Here is an 18,878-nt window from a genome sequence, read left to right on the forward strand (position 1 = left end):
GCCCACAGGTGCTAAAAACACAGGCAACTGGCTGGCTTTGGTACCATAGTGCTGCTAACATTTGCTTTTAAGTATTCGACTCTACAGTTGAGAAAATTGTCTTGATTAGCCATCCCCAAAGTTAGTATCTGACTTGGAATCTATAAGAAATAACTGCCCTGTAGTTACTGAAAACTTTGATAGGCAAATTACTGTTTTGAAGTAATATTCTTTGTTTGGGGCTGTTGACTGTAGCTAAAAATGAAGCTGATCGGCAGGCCGAAAAACGAGAAATTAAACGTCGGCTCACTAGAAAGGTATGTAGCCCAAGTGTTCGGTTTCAGGCTGTCTACTGATCACATACCTTGTATTTGGATGACCTGTTTGGTTAGAAAGAAATGAATTGGGAGCGCCTGGGTGGCTCAGTCGGTTAAGCGTCTGCCTTCGGCTCAGATCATGATCCCAGGGTTCTGGGATCAAGCCCCACGTCAGGCTCCCTGCTCAGTGGGGAGCCTGCTTCTCCTTCTCCCACTTCCCCTCCCCTTCATTGGTTCCCCCTCTCTCTCAAATGAATAAGTAAAACCTAAAAAAAAAAAATAAAAATAAATGAATTTGACTTGAATTGCCATAGATTGCTGTGAAAATAGAATCCATGATGCAGATACCGAAAATAACACTGCATTCTTAAGAGCTTGTTTTTTTGGTTTTGGGGTTTTTTTTTTTTTTTTTTTTTTCATTTTTACTATTTAAAGAACACCTAGCACAAGAAGGGGCCCCATTAATGTTTGCAAAAATTCTGACCTTTTATTTGGTAAACCTGGGATTTTATGTGGACTCTAAAACCTGTTGAAGTTTAGAGACGGTACCAGGGGGAGTGTGTAGCATTCAATTTTGCCTGGAAAACTGGTGGTTTTCTACTCAGAAGGAATTGAACGTGACCCTTAGTGATACCTGAAAAGTATGAAAACACCAACTGGGATTTTGTTGTTGGTCCCAGATCAAACAGGGTAGAAACTTTCCTGTACCAGACCTATGTTAGCTTTTAAGCTTAGGGATTAATCCCTTTTTCCTTTCCTTCCCACCATCCTAGTTTATAATTGCCTCTGATCGATTCCAGTTTGGCCTGAATTCTCTAGATATTTCTTAAAACTTACAAGAATGCCCAGGAAAGGGGCACCTGGGCAGCTCAGTTGGTTAAGCGGCCGCCTTCAGCTCAGGTCCTGATTCCAGGATCCTGGGATCGAGCCCTCATCAGGTTTCCTGCTCAGCAGGGAGTCTTCTTCTCCCTCTGCCCTTTACCCTGCTTGTGCTCTCTCTTGCTCACCCTCTCCTCAAATAATTAAAATCTTTTAAAAAAGTAAATAAACAAAATTTTTTTTTAATGCCCAGAAAAACAAAGGATCTAGACATTTTCTTCCCTTTTTTCTCCCACTTTTTCCCTTCCCCAGGAACAGAAGCATCGTTGTTCTGAGGGTAGCTAGATGGCACAGCTGGACTTGATGCCTTCAGGTGACCTGATTGTGCAACCTTAAATCATAATTCATTACTGAATCTGGGCATTATTCATATTAAAAGGAAATTTACCCTTTATGTTACCCACTAGATATTGCTTTCTCTCTTTTTTTAAGATTTTATTTATTTATTTGACCGACAGAGATCACAAGTAGGCAGAGAGGCAGGCAGTGAGAGAGAGGAAGAAGCAGGCTCCCCGCTGAGCAGAGAGCCCGATGTGGGGTTTGATCCCAGGACCCTGGGATCATGACCTGAACCAAAGGCAGAGGCTTTAACCCACTGAGCCACCCAGGCACCCCTATTGCTTTCATCTTAAATGTACTTACTTTCAGGGCACCTGGGTGGCTCAGTCAGTTAAGCATCTGCCTTCACCTTGGGACATGATCTCAGGGTCCTAAGGTTGAGCCCTAGGTCGGACTCCCTGCTCAGTGGGGAGGCAGCTTCCCCCACTCCCCCTTGTTTGTGCTCTCTTGCTCACTCTCTCTCTCCAATAAAATCTTTAAAGAAATAAAAATAAAAAATAAATGTCCTCACTTTCAAATGTATTATATACGAATTTATAGCCCTAATCCTTTCACTACCCAATACGTGGTCCACGGACCAGCAGCGTTGGCATCACCTGGCAGCTTGCAAGAGATGCAGAATCTCAGGTCCCACCTCAGCCCTGCCAAATCAGAATCTGCATTTTAACCAGGTCCCCAAACAATCTGTATGCATATTAAAGTTTGAGAGGCACCGGTTATACTGGTTATACTGGTTTATAGCTGTGGTTCTCAGTTTAGCTGGGCATTCAGGAAGCTTAAAAATAAAACAAAATCTCCCAATACCCAGAATCTCTGGGAGTGGACCTAGGAATCTGGTGTCTAAAGGCCCCCAGGTAATTCTTTGTGCCACCAAGGCTGGAGCTCTGGATCAGAGGCGGTTGGAATGCCTGTTTGACGCCCGATTCCTGGCATAGTGAATTAAGAGGCTCCATTTCTTTCAGCTCAGTCAAAGGCCGACTGTGGCTGAACTACTTGCCAGGAAGATCCTGAGGTTTAATGAATACGTGGAGGTGACAGATGCTCAGGATTATGACCGGCGAGCCGACAAACCCTGGACCAAACTGACCCCTGCTGACAAGGTAGGTGGCTGTTCGTTTGTCTTTCTTACTCTCTGAAGAATGTAAGACACTAACTAGAAGGGAAAAACCCTTTACTTCTGCTATAATGTTAAATTTCTAATCAAGGTACAGACGTAGGAACCAAAACTTTATACTAATGACTCTACTGCCGCCACATCCAAAAGAAAAGAAAGTCTTTGCTCTGTCACAGAATCCAGAGATCTGGAAGGAAATTAAGACACATTTTAACGTGATTAGGTTTGGTTGGAGGGAGTTTGTGTGGTTTATTTTAGTAATTATGGATTTCACTTTTATCACAGGAAAGACATTTTTATGTGCTGTGGAAACTATAAAAACTACAATATCTCTTTTAAGCTCTGTGAGTGTTTTGATCTGAGTGGAGATACTCAGTTTATTGGGAGCTGAATGGTGTCAGGGAGGGCGATGTGTATCAGGCTCGGCGTGCGGACCTGGCTTCTCTCCTCGCTCTGGCTTGCCCACTGCAGGCTGCCGTGGCTCACGAAGTTAAGCACGATAGAGAATAGATGGCAGATGTCACGGCTGTACTGGGGTAGACGAAAGATGCTGAAACATCTTTGTTTCTACTCCGCAGGCTGCCATACGAAAAGAATTAAATGAATTTAAAAGCTCAGAAATGGAGGTTCATGAAGAGAGCAAACATTTTACACGGTAAGACCCAGAAGATGCAAATACTGTGAGCTAAGTAGAGCTCCCCCACAACACCAACATAAGGGGGTTTCCAATGGGAAGGACTCTAGGGACATCATTAAAAGAAGGACACAGCATGCTGACTGCAAGACTGCATAAGAGAAAGGGACAAGGACCAAACCAAGAGGCTGTAGGAAATGCCTGACTGAGTGTAGTATTTTACGTGTATCATTTCATCCTTGCAATAGACCTGGAGGTTTTGTTAATATCCCCATTTTGTTGATGAAGAAACAGGCCAGGGCACCTCGCTGGCTCAGTTGGTGGAGCATGAGACTCTTGATGTGGGGGTTTGTGAGTTTAAGCCCCACACTGGGTATAGAGCTTACCTAAAACAAAAAAAAAGAAAGATATGAAACAGGCCCAGAAGGGTTCATTAAGTTCCAGAACCAGGACTGGAGAAAAGAATGACTGACTAGAAGCCCCTGGATGCTCTCCTCCCGCACCTCACTGTCCCAGGGTATGTGTGAGGAAATTGTTGTTGGTTTAGACAAGACCTCAGTCTCTTTGATTTCAGTTATTTCTGTCACTGCTGATCTTACCAAGTCAGTGTATAAATTTCGTTTTAGTTAGCTGTCTTCATGAAACAAACCAAGAAGTACTTTGATGCAGAACTACGGTTGTAATTAAGGACCCACCCAAAACCTAAAGCATTAGTTGGCTACAAACAGAATCTGTGAAAGTATGTAGGTGACTCTCAGAACATTTATAAAAAGCCAGAGGCACCTGGCTGGCTCAGTTGGAAGAACATGCTCCTCTTGATCTTGGGATCGTGAGTTCAAGCCCCACATTGGGTGTAGAAATTACTAAAAATAAACTTTAAAAAAAAAAGAGAGGCTAAATGAGGGAAGATACAATGATACAATGATGATTACAGTTTGCTATAAAAAGCAAATAAGCTAAGTTGGAAGATAAAATGTTGTTAAACATTTTTCCATCACAATACAGGCAAATGTTGCTTTTATTTATTTATTTTTTTAAAGATTTATTTATTCATTTTGGAGAACATGCATGAGCAGGGGAAGGGGCAGAGGGGGAAGAGATAGAATCTCAAGCAGACTCTACACCAAGCACAGAACCGGATACGGGCCTCAATCCCATGACCCTCAGACCATGACCTGAGCTGAAACCAAGAGGTGGAAGCTCAACTGACTGAGCCACTCAGGTGACCTGGTTTTTTTTAACTACAGAATTTTTTTTTTAAGATTTTATTCATTTATTTGACAGAGAGAGATCACCAGCAGACAGACAGGCAGGCAGAGAGAGGGGGGGAAGCAGGCTCCCCACTGAGCAGGACCCTGGGATCATGACCCGAGCTGAAGGCAGAGGCTTAACCCACTGAGCCACCTGGGTGCCCCATAACTACAGAATTTTTTTGTACTGAACTTTGATAGGAGTATAGAAGGCAGATTTTTTGAACAGCAATAACACTACTCAGGGCATTGTAACATGAACTCAAATATCAAGCCATACTTGTCAGCAAGGAGACTATACTCTAATCTGGAAGCTACTCAGTATAGTGCAATCAGGATGATAAAGGCCTCAGTTGTTCCGAATCTTGAATCTGCCAGGTTTCGTGTCCCAGCTCGACCATTTCCTAGCTGTGTCAGTGTTAGCCGTTCTCATTGTTATTCTAATAGTAATAAAGTACTATAGTGAGCAGCATTCAAGGAAAAGGGTCATAGAGAAGGTATACTTAGACTGAGTCTTAAAGCATGTGAAGGAATTTATTTGGACAAGAAGGAAGGAAGGAAAGAACCAGCATTACCAAACAGCACTGTAAGCAGAAGGACCAGCATCAATAAGGCTGGAGGAGATGAGGAAGTGTGCCTTGTCTCCCGGTGACAGAACGTGTAGCTGGAGCAGGGACCTATGGGAGCAGCGTGGGGAGGAGAAGATCCAAGCAATGGGTTATGGTCAGACGCTGAAGAGCTTTGCCTGTCAGGCTAGGATGCAGGTGGAGCTAGGATTAGGCTAGGATTCTGCTGGAGCTCTGGCAGGTGCCGTGGAAGGCTGGAGAAGCTAGCCGCAAGGAACCCAGTTAGGAAATCACTAAAATAGTCACAGTGAGCACACTGGTAGCTCAAACCAGGGACGTGATCGTGACAACGCGCGAGAGAGGTTTGAACAACATTTCAAGTCTGGGTAGCTCAGCTGGTTAAGTGTCTGGCTTGGCTCAGGTTGTGCTCTCAGGGTCCTGGGATTGAGCCCCAAGTCCAGGCTCCACGCTCAGCAGGCAGTCTGCTTCTCCCTCTTCCTCTGCTTCTCCCCCTGCTCGTACGTGCTCTCTCTCAGGTAAATACATAAAATCTTTTAAAGAAACGTATTTTGGAGGTGCCTGGGTGGCTCAGTGGGTTAAGTCTCTGCCTTCAGCTCAGGTCATGATCTCAGGGTCCTCGGATGGAGCCCCACATCAGGCTCTCTGCTCAACAGGGAGTCTGCTTCTCCCTCCCCCTCTGCCTGCCTCTCTGACTTCTTGTGATCTCTCTCTCTCTGTCAAATAAATGAATAAAATCTTTTAAAAAAGAAAAAAAGAAACATATTTTGGGGCACCTAGGTGGCTCAGTGGGTTAAAGCCTCTGCCTTCGGCTCAGGTCATGATCTCAGGGTCCTGGGATTGAGCCCTGCATCAGGCTCTCTGCTCAGAGGGGAGCCTGCTTCCCCTTCTCTCTTTCTTTCTTCCTACTTGTGATCTCTGTCTGTCAATTAAATAAATAAATAAAATCTTTAAAAATAAAATAAAAACAAAACGTATTTCAAACATAGACTCAAGATCAGGCTATCTCTTGATTCCAAGGATGAATTAAAGGAAGTAGTCAAGATTTCAACTTGTGATTTTTGAGGTTTATGAAGTCAATGAGTTGAGGTGAACACTTTGGGACATTTATTTAGCAAATACTTACTGAGTACTTATTGCCTGGTAGATAGCAGTTCTGGGTGCTTGGAAGATAGGTGGAACAGGATAAAATTCCCATCCTCGATAAGCTTTTTTTTTTTTTCTTTATTTGACAGACAGAGATCACAAGTAGGCAAGAGGCGGGTAGAGAGGTAGGGGGGAAGCAGGCTCCCTGCCGAGCCGAGAGCCCGGTGCGGGGCTCAATCCCAGGACCCTGAGATCATGACCTGAACCGAAGGCAGAGGCTTTAACCCACTGAGCCACAGCTTTTATTTTTATTTTTTTTTTTAAGATTTTATTTATTTATTTATTTGACAGACAGAGATCGCAAGTAGGCAGAGAGGCAGGCAGAGAGAGAGGGGGGAAGCAGGCTCCCTACTAAGTAGGGAGCCCGATATGGGGCTCGATCCCAGGACCCTGGGATCATGACCTGAGCCGAAGGCAGAGGCTTAACCCCCTGAGCCACCCAGGTGCCCCATAGCTTTTATTTTAAAAGGGGAAGACGCACAGTAAGCAAATTGGAAAACACACTGTATGTTGAGCCCCATGACCCTGTGACACTTTGAGGCGGAGATTCATAGAGGAAGGTTGGGTGTTCGGGCTGCAAGTCCAGGAAGAAAGCAAAGCCTTAAGATATAAAATTATGAGAAAAGATAGTATTTGTTTGTTTTTTTAAAAAATTTATTTATTTATTTCACAGAGAGAGAGCACAAGTAAGGAGAGAGGCAGGCCGGGAGAGAGAGAGAGAAGAGGAAGCAGGCTCCCTGCCGAGCAGAGAGCCCGATGCGGGACTCGATCCCAGGACCCTGAGATCATGACCTGAGCCGAAGGCAGAGGCTTAACCCACTGAGCCATCCAGGCACCCAAGATAGTGGTTTTTAAAGGGGAAAATTATTTGTATGTAAAGGATGGACAGGAAAAAGAACCAGGAAAGCATTCTGAGGAAAAGCAATTAAAGAAGAAGTTAAACAGGGCGCCTGGCTGGGCTCAGTCAGTAGAACATCTGATCTCAAGGTCATGAGTTCAAGCCCCACACTGGCCGTGGAGATGACTTAAGAAAAGAAGAAAAGTCAGGTAGAATTAGAGTAGCAAAGAGGCAATTTTGATAAACGAGAGTGTAATTGCAGTAAAGGAGTCTACAGTATCTGATAACTCGGCTCTTTCTGCTCGTCTTGTTTTAGCTACCATCGTCCGTGACGTTGAAGTCTGAGAAAACAACTAAACCTCCCAACGCAGGGCTGCTTGGCTGCTTCAGTCTTCAGACTGTGGAAGGAATTTCTGCACTTCCCCGCACAGCCAGGGTTGAGTCCTCTGGGATGTGGCTCGGGGCGAACAGCACTTCTGTGAACGTAGCTTTTCACTGGAATGGGTGGTCATGTGCTGCTCTGGCCCAAACTGAGCATTTTTCCAGTGCCATTGAACCCTGGGATACTGCAGCATACTTGTGGGGTCCTCCTCACCAGCCACCCACGCTCCGGGCCACCTGCACCCTCACCCCAAGATGACTGCCTCTGCGGGGGCACAGTTTGCACCGTTCGCCTTACCTGCTCCGTCCTGGTTGGGAGTGCACCTTGTGCAGGCACCAAATTCCAGCTGTCAGATCCAGCTGTTGGTGGGAAGAACCTTCTGGAGGCCGCCAGCCTTCTGGCAAAAGGGCCCCCACCTCCAGGGCATGCCTCCACACCACACTGGCACGTCCGTTGAAAACACCGTACTATACCTCTCGTAACACAGCAATACAGGCCTCTTCCAGCGATCAGGCCTCAGAGAAGCTCAGGATCTGACATGTTCTTCCTTTTCAGCACAAGTCATCCTGATTTTTATTTTTAAAGTTTAAGAGAAAAAAAAAAAATCTTGAAGACGTGCTAGAAACTTGTGTTTTTCCTATCTATGAAGCAATCTGAGCTGCAACTAGATTCCAAGTTAGGAAAATGAGAAAGCATATATGTTTTCTACAGACAAAACCAACACCAAAAAAGGCCTTTATTGTTCATGCCAACTTGGCAGAAAACAAACTCATGGCTTAAATGTTATAAGCTGTTGTACTTTTGTCATACCAAATGAGATTCTACATCATTCTGAACAATAGGGGTAGTCTCCTCTGTAAAACAGAATTGTGGCAACTCCGTGGGAGCAGCTGTCCTCCTTGGACCTCCCCTCCCGCCCCCTAAGGTCACAGTAAGATCTAGGGACATGGGTGCTGGACCAGAAGGTGTCTCTGGAGGAGGAAGTGGAGGGGCGCCATCATGACCCACTCCTCCCTTCTCCTCAGTGCTGCTGGCCCTCCTGCTGCGCGCTCCCCCTTCCCTCCTGCTGACTTTACCCGCTCTGGCAGCTTCCCCCTCAGGTACCCGTCCTCTGCCAAGCAGTCGCCAGTATCCTCAGTGCCCCGGCCTGGACTCCGTCCCCATCCCTTGTATTTGTAATACATACTAATATGATTTTCTAAAACAAAATTCATTTGCTTTCTTTGAGTTTTTATTTTGAAAACCATACAGCCTCATCCTTTCCTTCTAATAGCTGTCTAATACCTGTCCATACTAAGTGGGGGAAAAAAAAATAGTTCCTTTTTTAACTGATGAATGTGGCTTTTTTCCCCTTATTTTAATGTTCATAAAACAGTGGCTGTTTCATAGATTTCTTCTGCGGTCCCTGTTCTGTCGCAGCTGTTAAGTAGACATTCCTTGTTTTCTGCTTTTATGCCCCTGTGATATTTGCTGAAAAAATCAGAATATCAGGTCAAAACGAAGGAGGTGAGGTGATCATGAAAGGGAGTGTTTTCTCTCTGTATGGGGAATAGAGAAGTCTTCGGATTTCTCAGTTACTGTCACATGCTTTGCAGCTATGAAACTGGTGGGGCCACAGCTCCTTGAAGCTCATTACATTCGGTGTGACTGCAGGAAAAGTGACAGTTCTACACAGTTGTCAGAGGTCTGTATGTAAGGTGGCCACACATATGACTTGTTCTGTTGGGTCGGTTTGGAGACTGTTTGGCTGATGCCAGCATTCTCTGTGACTTGAAGTGACATTTTCAAACCCTTCTTCCGCTGCCTGGCTTTGCCTTCATGTGCCAAGTTTGAAACAGGATTTGATTACCTGAGCTACTTGTCTGCTCTCTGTGCCGCCAAGCACTCTAGTTCGTCTTTCATCTCATCATGTCCTTTTGAAACTAGACGCTTTGGGGATCAAGTCTTTTCAGGTGTTTTTATATATATACATATACATATACATATACATATACATATATATATATATATAATGGATTTTGTGTTCCCTTTTTGTGTAAGTAACAATTCACAATCATAATGTAAAGAAGAAATAAATGATGTATTGTACTTCAAGATGTTTCCCTGATGTACAGAATCTCCTTGTAAAGTAAATAATTGCGTTGTATATCAGTCTTCTTATCAATATTAATTATAAAATATTTTAGAATTAAAAAAAAGCCAAACTATTACTCTGGTATGAGGTGCTTATTTTTTTGATTTACCTTATTCCAAAAGATTTAAGCTAACTTAAAATGCTGCTAGTCACCCTAAATGAGAAGTAAATGAGGGGGAAAAATAATACTAAGAATATTAAGTGTAGGGACACCTGGGTGGCTCAGTTGTTAAGCGGCTGCCTCTGGCTCAGGTCATGATTCCAGGGTCCTGGGATTGAGCCCCACATCGGGCTCCCTGCTCAGCAAGAAGCCTGCTTCTCCCTCTCCCACTCCCCCCCTGCTTGTGTTCGCTCTCTTGCTGTCTCTATCAAATAAATAAATAAAATCCTCAAAAAAAAAAAAAAAAAAAAAAAAAAGAATATTAAGTGTCGCCAGAGGTGAGATCAGTGAAGTTTCTGTCTGTGCACACGAGTAGAAAAAGAATGGGTTGCGGAGAGAGGAAAGCCAACTGTGACCACCCGCCACTTCTGTAGTATATACCAGCTATGGCACCAGGTCCATTATCCTGTCGATCCCACCCCTAATCTGGGAGGTAAGGGGAAATACACTCCTGTTACCAGTGAAGAACCTGGGAGGTAAAGTCCCCTCCTGAAGGTCAAGGCCTGTAATCACTCTTTGTGTATATTTAGTTGTCCTACAAGGATTTACCCTGTGTGGACCACACAGAAGTAGACTTTAGGCTGATGGCGCAGTAGGACAGACAGTTCCTTCCTCATGTAGTCCTCGGGCAAGCAGCCCAGTGTCAGTCAAGGTGGCCCCACCGAATGACTCACTTTCCTCTTGTCACTTCAGAGAATGGCTTTGATGAGTACACCACCCTTTACCAAGAGAGGAGAAACCATGAGTCAGAACTACTCATGTCATTGAGTTCTATCTGCTCCCAGATTTTCCTTCTCCTAGCCCTCCAAAGACCCCACAGGGGCCGAAGCTCCAAAGAGATCTCACATTGCCATTGCTCTTTTGAGGTTAAGCATTGTCCACAGAAGGTGCACCTTGCTTGGAGTTTGCTGAAACGATGAATGAATTTAGGGTCCTTAGGGATTTAGATTAGTGTGCCCAGGCCAGAGAGGACTATAGTTGGCGACCAAGAGGAGTAAGTACAGCAGATACTGAATGGGAGGGCATGGGATAGGAAGTATACCTATGAAAGGTAAGAATGCACAACAAAGAGAAGCCAAGCCCTGAAACCAAAACAGCCCAAACCACTGCTTCAAGGCTCTATTCAGTTCCAGCTCTAGGAGACATAAAGCATAAAGCAGGAACCACCAGCAACCTGGGCCACTTGGTCAGTCTGTCTCGTGTGAGTAGCATTAATTTCTTGCCCCAAAAAAGCCTAGAGGTCATCTGACAGAGACAAACATCATTAATTTTCCTCTATCTGGTACTGAAGAGACACACCATTCATTCGTTCATTCATTCATTCATTCAGTATTTATCTCCTTCCTAACCACCACCCCCAGGAAAAAATCTTCCCTTGATCTTTTTCTCAGTAAACTTATTACCTACCTCCAGCTTTTCCTACCCTCCCTTGACATAATCTATCCTAATGTTAATTTAAATTCCTACATAGTCCAAGCAAAGGAGCTAAATGAGTGACAAGGAAGAAGTGATACGGATGGCAACTGAATATGCTACTTGACATTGGCTTAGGACCTCTGGTCTCTCCACACCACTTTCCATTTCTAAAGCCAGAGTCACTCACCTCATCAAAATCTAAACTAAATCCAAAATGAAATGGCTTTGCCTGAGGTCACCAGTGACTTTTCAGTTAACTGCCACTTCCCAAACTTGTTTCTAGCTCCTAATGTATTTGACTGTTCTGCAGCATTTGATACTTTGGGCCATGTCCTAGTCCACAAAACTTCTTCCTTGGCTTTTCAGATCCCCTGTCGCCCAGTTCTCTGATCATGCTTTCTCTGCCCTGGTGACTTCTTTCCTGACCAATATCCTCTTGTCACTCTCCCTGCCCTCCCAAGGTGACATCAGCTACCACTCTTATTCTTACAATTTCTATATCTCTCTGCGACTTAGATTCCTTGTTGGAATCCAACCCTATATCCAGTTGCCCTTTGGACACCTATACACCCAGATGTTCCCAAGGTAACTTTTCTGCATCACCAATGTGACCTTACTGTCTACCTCCACAGCCTACTTTCTCAATCATTGGAGTTAGAGGACCACCTATGTTCACTCTCATAAGCCTAAAACTTTGGTATTATCTGCAAGTTCCTCTCTCTGCAGGTTCGGTGAGACAATAAATTCTGTGCACTCAGAAATGTCTCTCGATTCCTAGATCTCCTCTTGCCTTGTTTACCATCAAAGTTCGAAGCTACCGTAATATAATGGGACTCTATAACCTCTGATCTTTCCAATCTATCCTCCAATATTGCCACTAGAGTTTCCTTTCTAAAATGCAAAGCTGAGGGCGTCTGGGTGGCTCAGTGGGTTAAGCCTCTGCCTTAGGCTCAGGTAATGGTCTCAGGGTCTTGGGATCGAGCCCCGCATCGGGCTCCCTGCTCAGCAGGGAGCTGAGGGAAGCTCAGCTTCCCTCTCTCTCTCTCTCTCTCTCTCTCTCTCTCTCTGCCTGCCTTTCTGCCTATTTGTGATCTCTCTGTCAAATAAATAAATAAAATCTCAAAAAAAAAAGTATCATTGTAAAACTAAATTAATTACTTAAGTAAAATGCAAAGCTTGTCACAGCAATCCTTTACTTCAGAACTTAGTGGTCCCTAGTTGCCTGCAAGATAAAATTCAAGCCCTTGGGCCTGGACTACAGCAGAGTTTATGATCTAGCATTGGCCCACTTTCTCGTCTCGTGAAAAGGGTAGGCCCTTCTTCCTTCAGTGTTCCTCATCAAGCTCACTTTTTCCCCTTCCCAGAAGACCACGGTCCTGCTCGCTCCACAGCCGGCAGTGTTCTCATGATCCACACTCCACTCCTTCCTTCCACCCTCCCAGTCTGAGGTCAAATTTTAACTCCCAGGAAATTGCCTTCAGCCTTCAGATTGTTCCGTTGCTCTGTCCTCTGTGTTCTCAGAATGCAGCACTTCTTGAGTTATCATTTGCCGGTACATCTATTTCTCCCAGTCGGGGGCTCTCACAGCAAAGCGTTTCAGGCTGGCTTATTTGGTAGAGCCTGCGACTCCTGATCTTGGGGTTGTAAATTCAAGCCCCACTTGGGTGTAGAGATTACTTCAAAATCTTAAAGAAAAAAAATAAAAGTTTCACGTCAGAGTTCCCTGTATCTAGCACAATGCTTAGCAAATAAATCATATCCACTAGTAAATGTTGAATGAGTGACTGAAAGGGAGCTGAATACTGGTAATATGGCCAGACAAGTAGCAGAATTATTTGTCTTCTCTCCTTTATGCTACTGGTGCTCAAACATTTTGGTTTTTTTGACTCCTTTACAATTTTATTTATTTATTCAGATTTTATTTGTTTATTTGACAGAGATCACAAGTAAGCAGAGAGGCAGGCAGAGAGAGAGAGAGAGAGGAAGCACTCTCCTTGCTGAGCAGGGAGCCCAATGCAGGGCTCGATCCCAGGATCGATCATGACCTGAGCGGAAGGCAGAGACTTTAACCCACTGAGCCACCCAGGTGCCCCCCACTCCCTGAATCTTAAGTGAAACTGAAATCTGTGAAATGGAAACAATTACACACATGCTTGTTTTGAAGGTACACTAAGATGAAGAGTTGGAAGACCATGGGACTCTTGATCTCAAAAAACATAAAATGTGCCCTTTTTAACTATGTTTAAGTATACAGTTCAGTAGTCACTGTGTGCACACTACAGTATAACAAATTTCCAGTACTCTTTCCTCTTGCTAAACTGAAACTCTGTACCTACTGAATAACAATATTCCCAGGGTGCCTGGGTGGCTCAGTCAGTTAGGCATCTGCCTTCGGCCCTGGGTCATGATCTCAAAGTCCAGGAATCAGCCCTCCCTCTGGTTCCCTGCTCAGCAGGGAGTCTGCTTCTCTCTCTCCCACTCCTTCTGTGTGTTCTCTCTAGTTCTCCCTCTCAAATAAACAAATTAAAAAAAAAAAAAAAAAAAAAGAAGATGAAGAACAATATTCTCCCTTTCTATATACCCACAGTCCCTGGCAACCACTTTCTATTTTCTAAGAGTCTGAGAAACTGACCTTTTTTTAAAAAAATATATTTTATTTATTTATTTATTTATTTATTTGACAGACAGAGATCTCAAGTAGGCAGAGAGGCTGGCAGAGAGAGAGAGAGAGGAGGAAGCAAGCTCCCTGCTGAGCAGAGAGCCTGATTCGGGGCTCGATCCAAAGACCCTGGGATCATGACCTGAGCTGAAGGCAGAGGCTTTAACCCACTGAGCCACCTAGGTGCCCCGAGAAACTGACTTTTTTAAACTGCAAACTTGTGATGATAAAATGTTACCAATACAGTTTAGTGACAGAGCTTCAAAACATACTAAGGCATCGGCAGGTTTTAAATTTTTTTAATTTATTATTATTTTTAAAGATTTTATTTATTTATTTGACAGAGAGACAGCGAGAGTAGGAACACAAGCAGGGGCAGAGGAAGAGGGAGAAGCAGGCCTCCTGCCTAGCAGGGAGCCCTATGCGGATCTCCTGGGATCATGACCTGAACCAAAGGCAGACGCTTAACAGCTGAGCCACCCAGGCATCTCAATTTTTTAAATTTAAATTCAATTAATTAATGTATAATATGCTATTTGTTTCAGAGGTAGAAGTCAGTGATGCATCAGTCTTATATAATACCCAGTGCTCATTAAGGCACCAGCAGTTTTATCCACCATTTCACTTTATACCATCAGTGCAGAGTCAACACAGTGAAAAAGGCAAAAAAAAAAAAAAAAAAAGTCTAAGTATTATTATGAAATAGTTTTGACCTCATGGATCCTCAAGAGTCTCAGAAACCCCCAAGGTTTGACAACTCTGCTTTAAAAACCATTGTTCTGGGCATGTTTCACATCTTTAAATCTAGGTAATAATACCACTGTCTTAGAATTGCTGTGCTAGTAAATAACCTACACAAAGAATTCAGCACAGAGGCACGGGGGGGGGGGGGGGGGGGCAGTCAGGTAAGCATCTGCCTTCTGCTCAAGTCCTGATCCCAGGATCCTGCCTTGGGAATCCCTCCCTGCTCAGTGGGGAGCCTGCTTCTCCCTCTCCTCCCAGCTTGAGTGATATCTCTTTCCCTTTTTCTACCTCTGTCTCGATCTCAAAAAAAATAAGTAGAAATCTTTTTTTTTAAAAGGGGGGTGGAGCACAAAATCTTTTAGGAGGAACGCTATAAATATTTCCACTCATTATTACCTATTACCTAATCTTTATTTGCTTAACACCATATTCAAAACTCTATCACATTTGCAACATTTCACATGTAATATGTATCCCCAGAATTCTTTATTTGCCTACTTCTTTATATTAGGGGAGCGTGTGTTAAAATGTGCTTAATGTAAAATTTACCTTTTTAACCATTTTTAAGTGTACAGTTCATTTGTATTAAATACATATATCCATTGTTCTGTATAGGAGGGTTTTGATTTTAGCCAATTCCTTATTTATTTATTTATTTATTTATTTGGGCTCCTGGTGGCTTAGTCGGTTAAGTGGCATCCTCCCTAGGGTCATTCCAGTTCCGAAAAAGGCTCCCCGCTCAGCGGTGGTTGCTTCTGTCTTTCTCTCCCTGCTCGTACTTTCTTTCTCTCTCTCTCTCTCTCTCTGATAAATAAATAAATAAAACTTTTCTTTTTCAAAATTTTATTTATTTACTTGAGAGAACAAGAGCACGAGATAGAGTACAGAGTGGGAGATACTCAGCTGAGCCAGAAGCCCTACGCGGGGCTCGATCTCACAGTGCTGGGATCATGACTTCAGCCAAAGGCAGCCATTTAACCGACTGAGCCACCCAGGCGCCCCAATAAGTAAAATCTTAAAAAAACAAAAAAATTAGCCAGTTCGTGTAGAAGTATTTGTCCTATTTATCTACTCATTTATCAAATGTTTAATTTCACATATGACAGGGAGGATTCAATCGCTTTTGTGAGTGTGCATTTTTCTAGATGGCTTTTTCGATTTTGCATATAATTACCCCCAAAGTGTTGGGGGGGGTGGCGACTTTATTTGAGCGTACATCCTGCAGACTGAGTTAGCTGATTGCTGAAAAGTGAACTTGCCACTCAGCAAGAACTACATATTTCTAAACCCCGCTTCAATCATTTTCGTTCCCCAGCAAGGTTCCCGCGCGAGGGCCCTATTGTCGCGAAAAGCCTCCGAACCAGGTAGGGGTGGGGCTTAAGGCTCAGTGGTTCCCAGAACCCTTAGCGAATTTCCGGTTCCCTAACTGCGCAGGGCGATGCGCAGGCGCAATAGATAAACCTTGACTTCCGCGCGCTTCAGGAGGTATAAATATAGATGCCCGGGGAGTTGCTCGGCCTTTTCGAGAGTTGCGGCTTTGCGCTTAGTGTGGCTGGTGAGTCTATTTACCCGTTCGGTTCGTTAGTTCTAGGTCTAGTACTCGGGTCTCGCCAACTAGATTGCCTTTTAGGCTTCTTCGTCTCCAGGATTCCCTTCAGTGGTGTCCGTGCTAACTACACTTACTCGTGCAGCGGAATTGGGCCGGATGTGGGCCGCTGAGGCCTCGCGAGCCGCGGATCTTGCCTATAATCTAAGGCGCTCGCGCTGAAACCTGCAGAAATGCCACCTCCCCCGCCGGTCGTTAAATGCGCGGCCCATCCCCGCCCCGTTGCCTATCGCCCGGCTTAATGAGCTTGTCTCCCACGAGGCGGTGGAACTGCATGCGGGTCCTTTAATTCTGACACCCATCTGAGCTTAATCGATTTCGAAACGGACGATTCTTAATTCCCCAATTCCTTTATGATGTAGGGAGAGGTCACGACTCCTGATGACCGGTTTATGGGTAGGAGCCGTAATTGCTGTGTCAGCGGCTCTGCATTTGCTATTTCTTTGAAAGTAGTGCTAATCGCTTGGGGTTTGCAAATATGTTTGGGGTTCCTGGCTGAAAGTGCGTTTAGATCACTAACAAGAGACTGCTGATCGGTCTTTAACTCGAGTTTCGTTGGCACTTGGGAATTCAGGGTCCACCCCAGAATGGATATTCTGGGGAAGTAGCGGTCAACTGGTTGAAATTTATTTCTAGCTCATTAGCTTGCAAGTTAGTAAATGACAGTGATCAACGTGGATATTCCCGGGAGGTCACTCTCCCCGGGCTCTGTCCAGGTGGCGTACGGGAGCATAGGGCTCTGCCCCGTGACGTATGGTCCCTTTCCACGACGTTGGAGATGAAGCTGGGCCTTGAGTCTGCGCCTGCATATTCCTACAGCTTCTCAGAGTCCTGTGGACCATGACTGAGGAGACAAACCATGCAGGAAACAGCTCTGTAGAGCACCCTCTGTCTGGATCTAGTAAAGAAAAATCTCTTATCAGCTGCTGTATTACTAGATTAAGCTCTTGCCTACTTTGCTTTGCAGGGATCGCTCAGGATTCCAAATAAATTGATTCCAGGTAAGTAAAGCAAAGAATTTGGGTTAAGAATTGTTTTTGGCTTGTGTTTTCTCGTTGACATTTAAGTCACCCTAGATCAGTTCCTTTTCATTAATATGTTCCTGCCATTTAATACACCCAGATAGAAACTTTGCTGCATTATGTTGACATGTTGACAGTTTTGTAGATGTATGCTCATATCTGGGAAGATAGCTTGTTATTCAGTATTAGTTAATATTTTCATGTCTTTGTCATGTGATAGGGTGGAAACTTCTCTACTAATGGGAAAATTCTTAACAGTTGGGGTGAATTAACCAAAGTCAAGATTATCAAAGTGTGCATGCAAATCATAGTTAAAGCAAATGTGCATACAACCTCAAAGTCTGTGTATGGTTACCAAGGATTTGGTCTCCCGTACAAGCCCTTTCCCTAAGATGAAGATGGGTGTATGTACCTAAATATTGCTAAGACCCTGAGTAATTAAGTAGAGAAACCATGAGACCATAGTAACAACTGGGTTTTTAACAGGCTTTTGTCACATTCACTTGTGTAGCATGGAATGGGGAGAAATGAAATTTCTTAAATCTTTTGAGGGTGATGCTGTTTAATCATGGGCATTCCAACGTGGATACACCCGGGAGGTCACTCTCCCCGGGCTCTGTCCAGGTGGCCTATGGGAGCATAGGGCCCTGCCCCATGACGTATAGTCCCTTTCCACAACGTTGGAGATGAAGCTGGGCCTTGAGTCTGCGCCTGCATATTCCTACAGCTTCTCAGAGTCCTGTGGACCATGACTGAGGAGACAAACCATGCAGGAAACATCTCATGAAAGCTCAAAATTTTTAGTGAGATTGTGAATATGAGTCTGATCCTCTTTTTATTTGTTTTCATTCAGGAGAGAAGAGGAGCTTCACCTAACATTGGCTGTTAACCTTTTGGGTCCTTTATTTGGCAAGGAGGGTTGGTAAAATGAATGATAAATGCTGATAAGCCTGGAAGTTTGGAAGCTTGGGCATATTTGACCCATTTTTTCAAACTGCTGTTAATACTAAATTTGGGGAACAAGTGGAGTATTCTATAGGACAGGTGCCCAGTAAAATTTGACTAATGCAGACGGGACTAAATATGGCCATGTCTATTAAAACAGTCTGGTCCTTTAACCCACAAAGCCCAAAGATTCCAGAATGCCTATGAAGAGAAAACTTGTCCTAAGGAACTTAAGATACTACTTGGCCTTTTCTACTATTCTCCATAAACTGGGATTTATAACTACATAACTGAATGGAGAACAGAAGCCTATGAGATCCTAAGTATGTCTTAAAGATGCAGGTCTGTTTATAATGTACTTATGAATTACAATAAAGATGACTACATATTTGTGTGGCTCCCTTTTTTTTTTTTTTTTTGGTGGAAATGTGACTGACAACTGTATTCTGTAAATGGAAGTGCTTGTTTTGGGAAAACTACCTTTGCAGTTAATATTTGATTAGTTCTGCATTAACTAAAGAGGCTGAGCTTGTGTCTCTTGTCACATTGTCAATGTGTCACACATTCTCATGTGAGATTCCTACCAGTTACAGGTAAAAGGTTGCATTCAAAGGTAGGTAGAGCTTAGAATAATGAATTTAGGTGTGTCATGAAAGACAACATACACCTGGACATGAGTATTAGGAGATCAGAGTTACTAATTAGACCAAACCTTATCTCCGTTTCCCAC

The 18,878-nt window shown here is 43.9% G+C and overlaps 1 protein-coding gene, 1 long non-coding RNA gene and 2 other non-coding genes across 7 annotated transcripts in view; all 4 read left to right on the forward strand.

Moving 5' to 3' along the window:
* The window catches only part of PHACTR4 (phosphatase and actin regulator 4), a 109,023-nt gene extending 99,354 nt beyond the window's left edge, over positions 1 to 9,669 (forward strand). For all 4 annotated transcript variants that reach the window (XM_059137964.1, XM_059137961.1, XM_059137962.1 and 1 more), the window contains 4 exons: positions 235 to 296; positions 2,477 to 2,614; positions 3,207 to 3,283; positions 7,397 to 9,669. In XM_059137964.1, coding sequence (XP_058993947.1) covers positions 235 to 296; positions 2,477 to 2,614; positions 3,207 to 3,283; positions 7,397 to 7,412 — 293 coding nt within the window. In that variant the 3' untranslated portion in view covers positions 7,413 to 9,669. The remainder of the gene's footprint in view (positions 1 to 234; positions 297 to 2,476; positions 2,615 to 3,206; positions 3,284 to 7,396) is intronic.
* Positions 9,670 to 16,010: 6,341 nt separating this feature from the next.
* Positions 16,011 to 18,538, forward strand: LOC131809468 (uncharacterized). Its single transcript, XR_009345183.1, has 3 exons — positions 16,011 to 16,130; positions 17,149 to 17,182; positions 18,057 to 18,538. It is a non-coding gene; the product is annotated as an uncharacterized LOC131809468 (long non-coding RNA).
* Positions 16,851 to 17,055, forward strand: LOC131810681 (small nucleolar RNA SNORA73 family). The gene has a single exon (XR_009345661.1). It is a non-coding gene; the product is annotated as a small nucleolar RNA SNORA73 family (small nucleolar RNA).
* LOC131810680 (small nucleolar RNA SNORA73 family) lies at positions 17,781 to 17,985 on the forward strand. Its single transcript, XR_009345660.1, has one exon. It is a non-coding gene; the product is annotated as a small nucleolar RNA SNORA73 family (small nucleolar RNA).
* Positions 18,539 to 18,878: the final 340 nt, after the last annotated feature.

The sequence above is a fragment of the Mustela lutreola genome, chromosome 10, assembly GCF_030435805.1.
Source record: "Mustela lutreola isolate mMusLut2 chromosome 10, mMusLut2.pri, whole genome shotgun sequence".
Lineage (NCBI taxonomy): Eukaryota > Metazoa > Chordata > Mammalia > Carnivora > Mustelidae > Mustela > Mustela lutreola.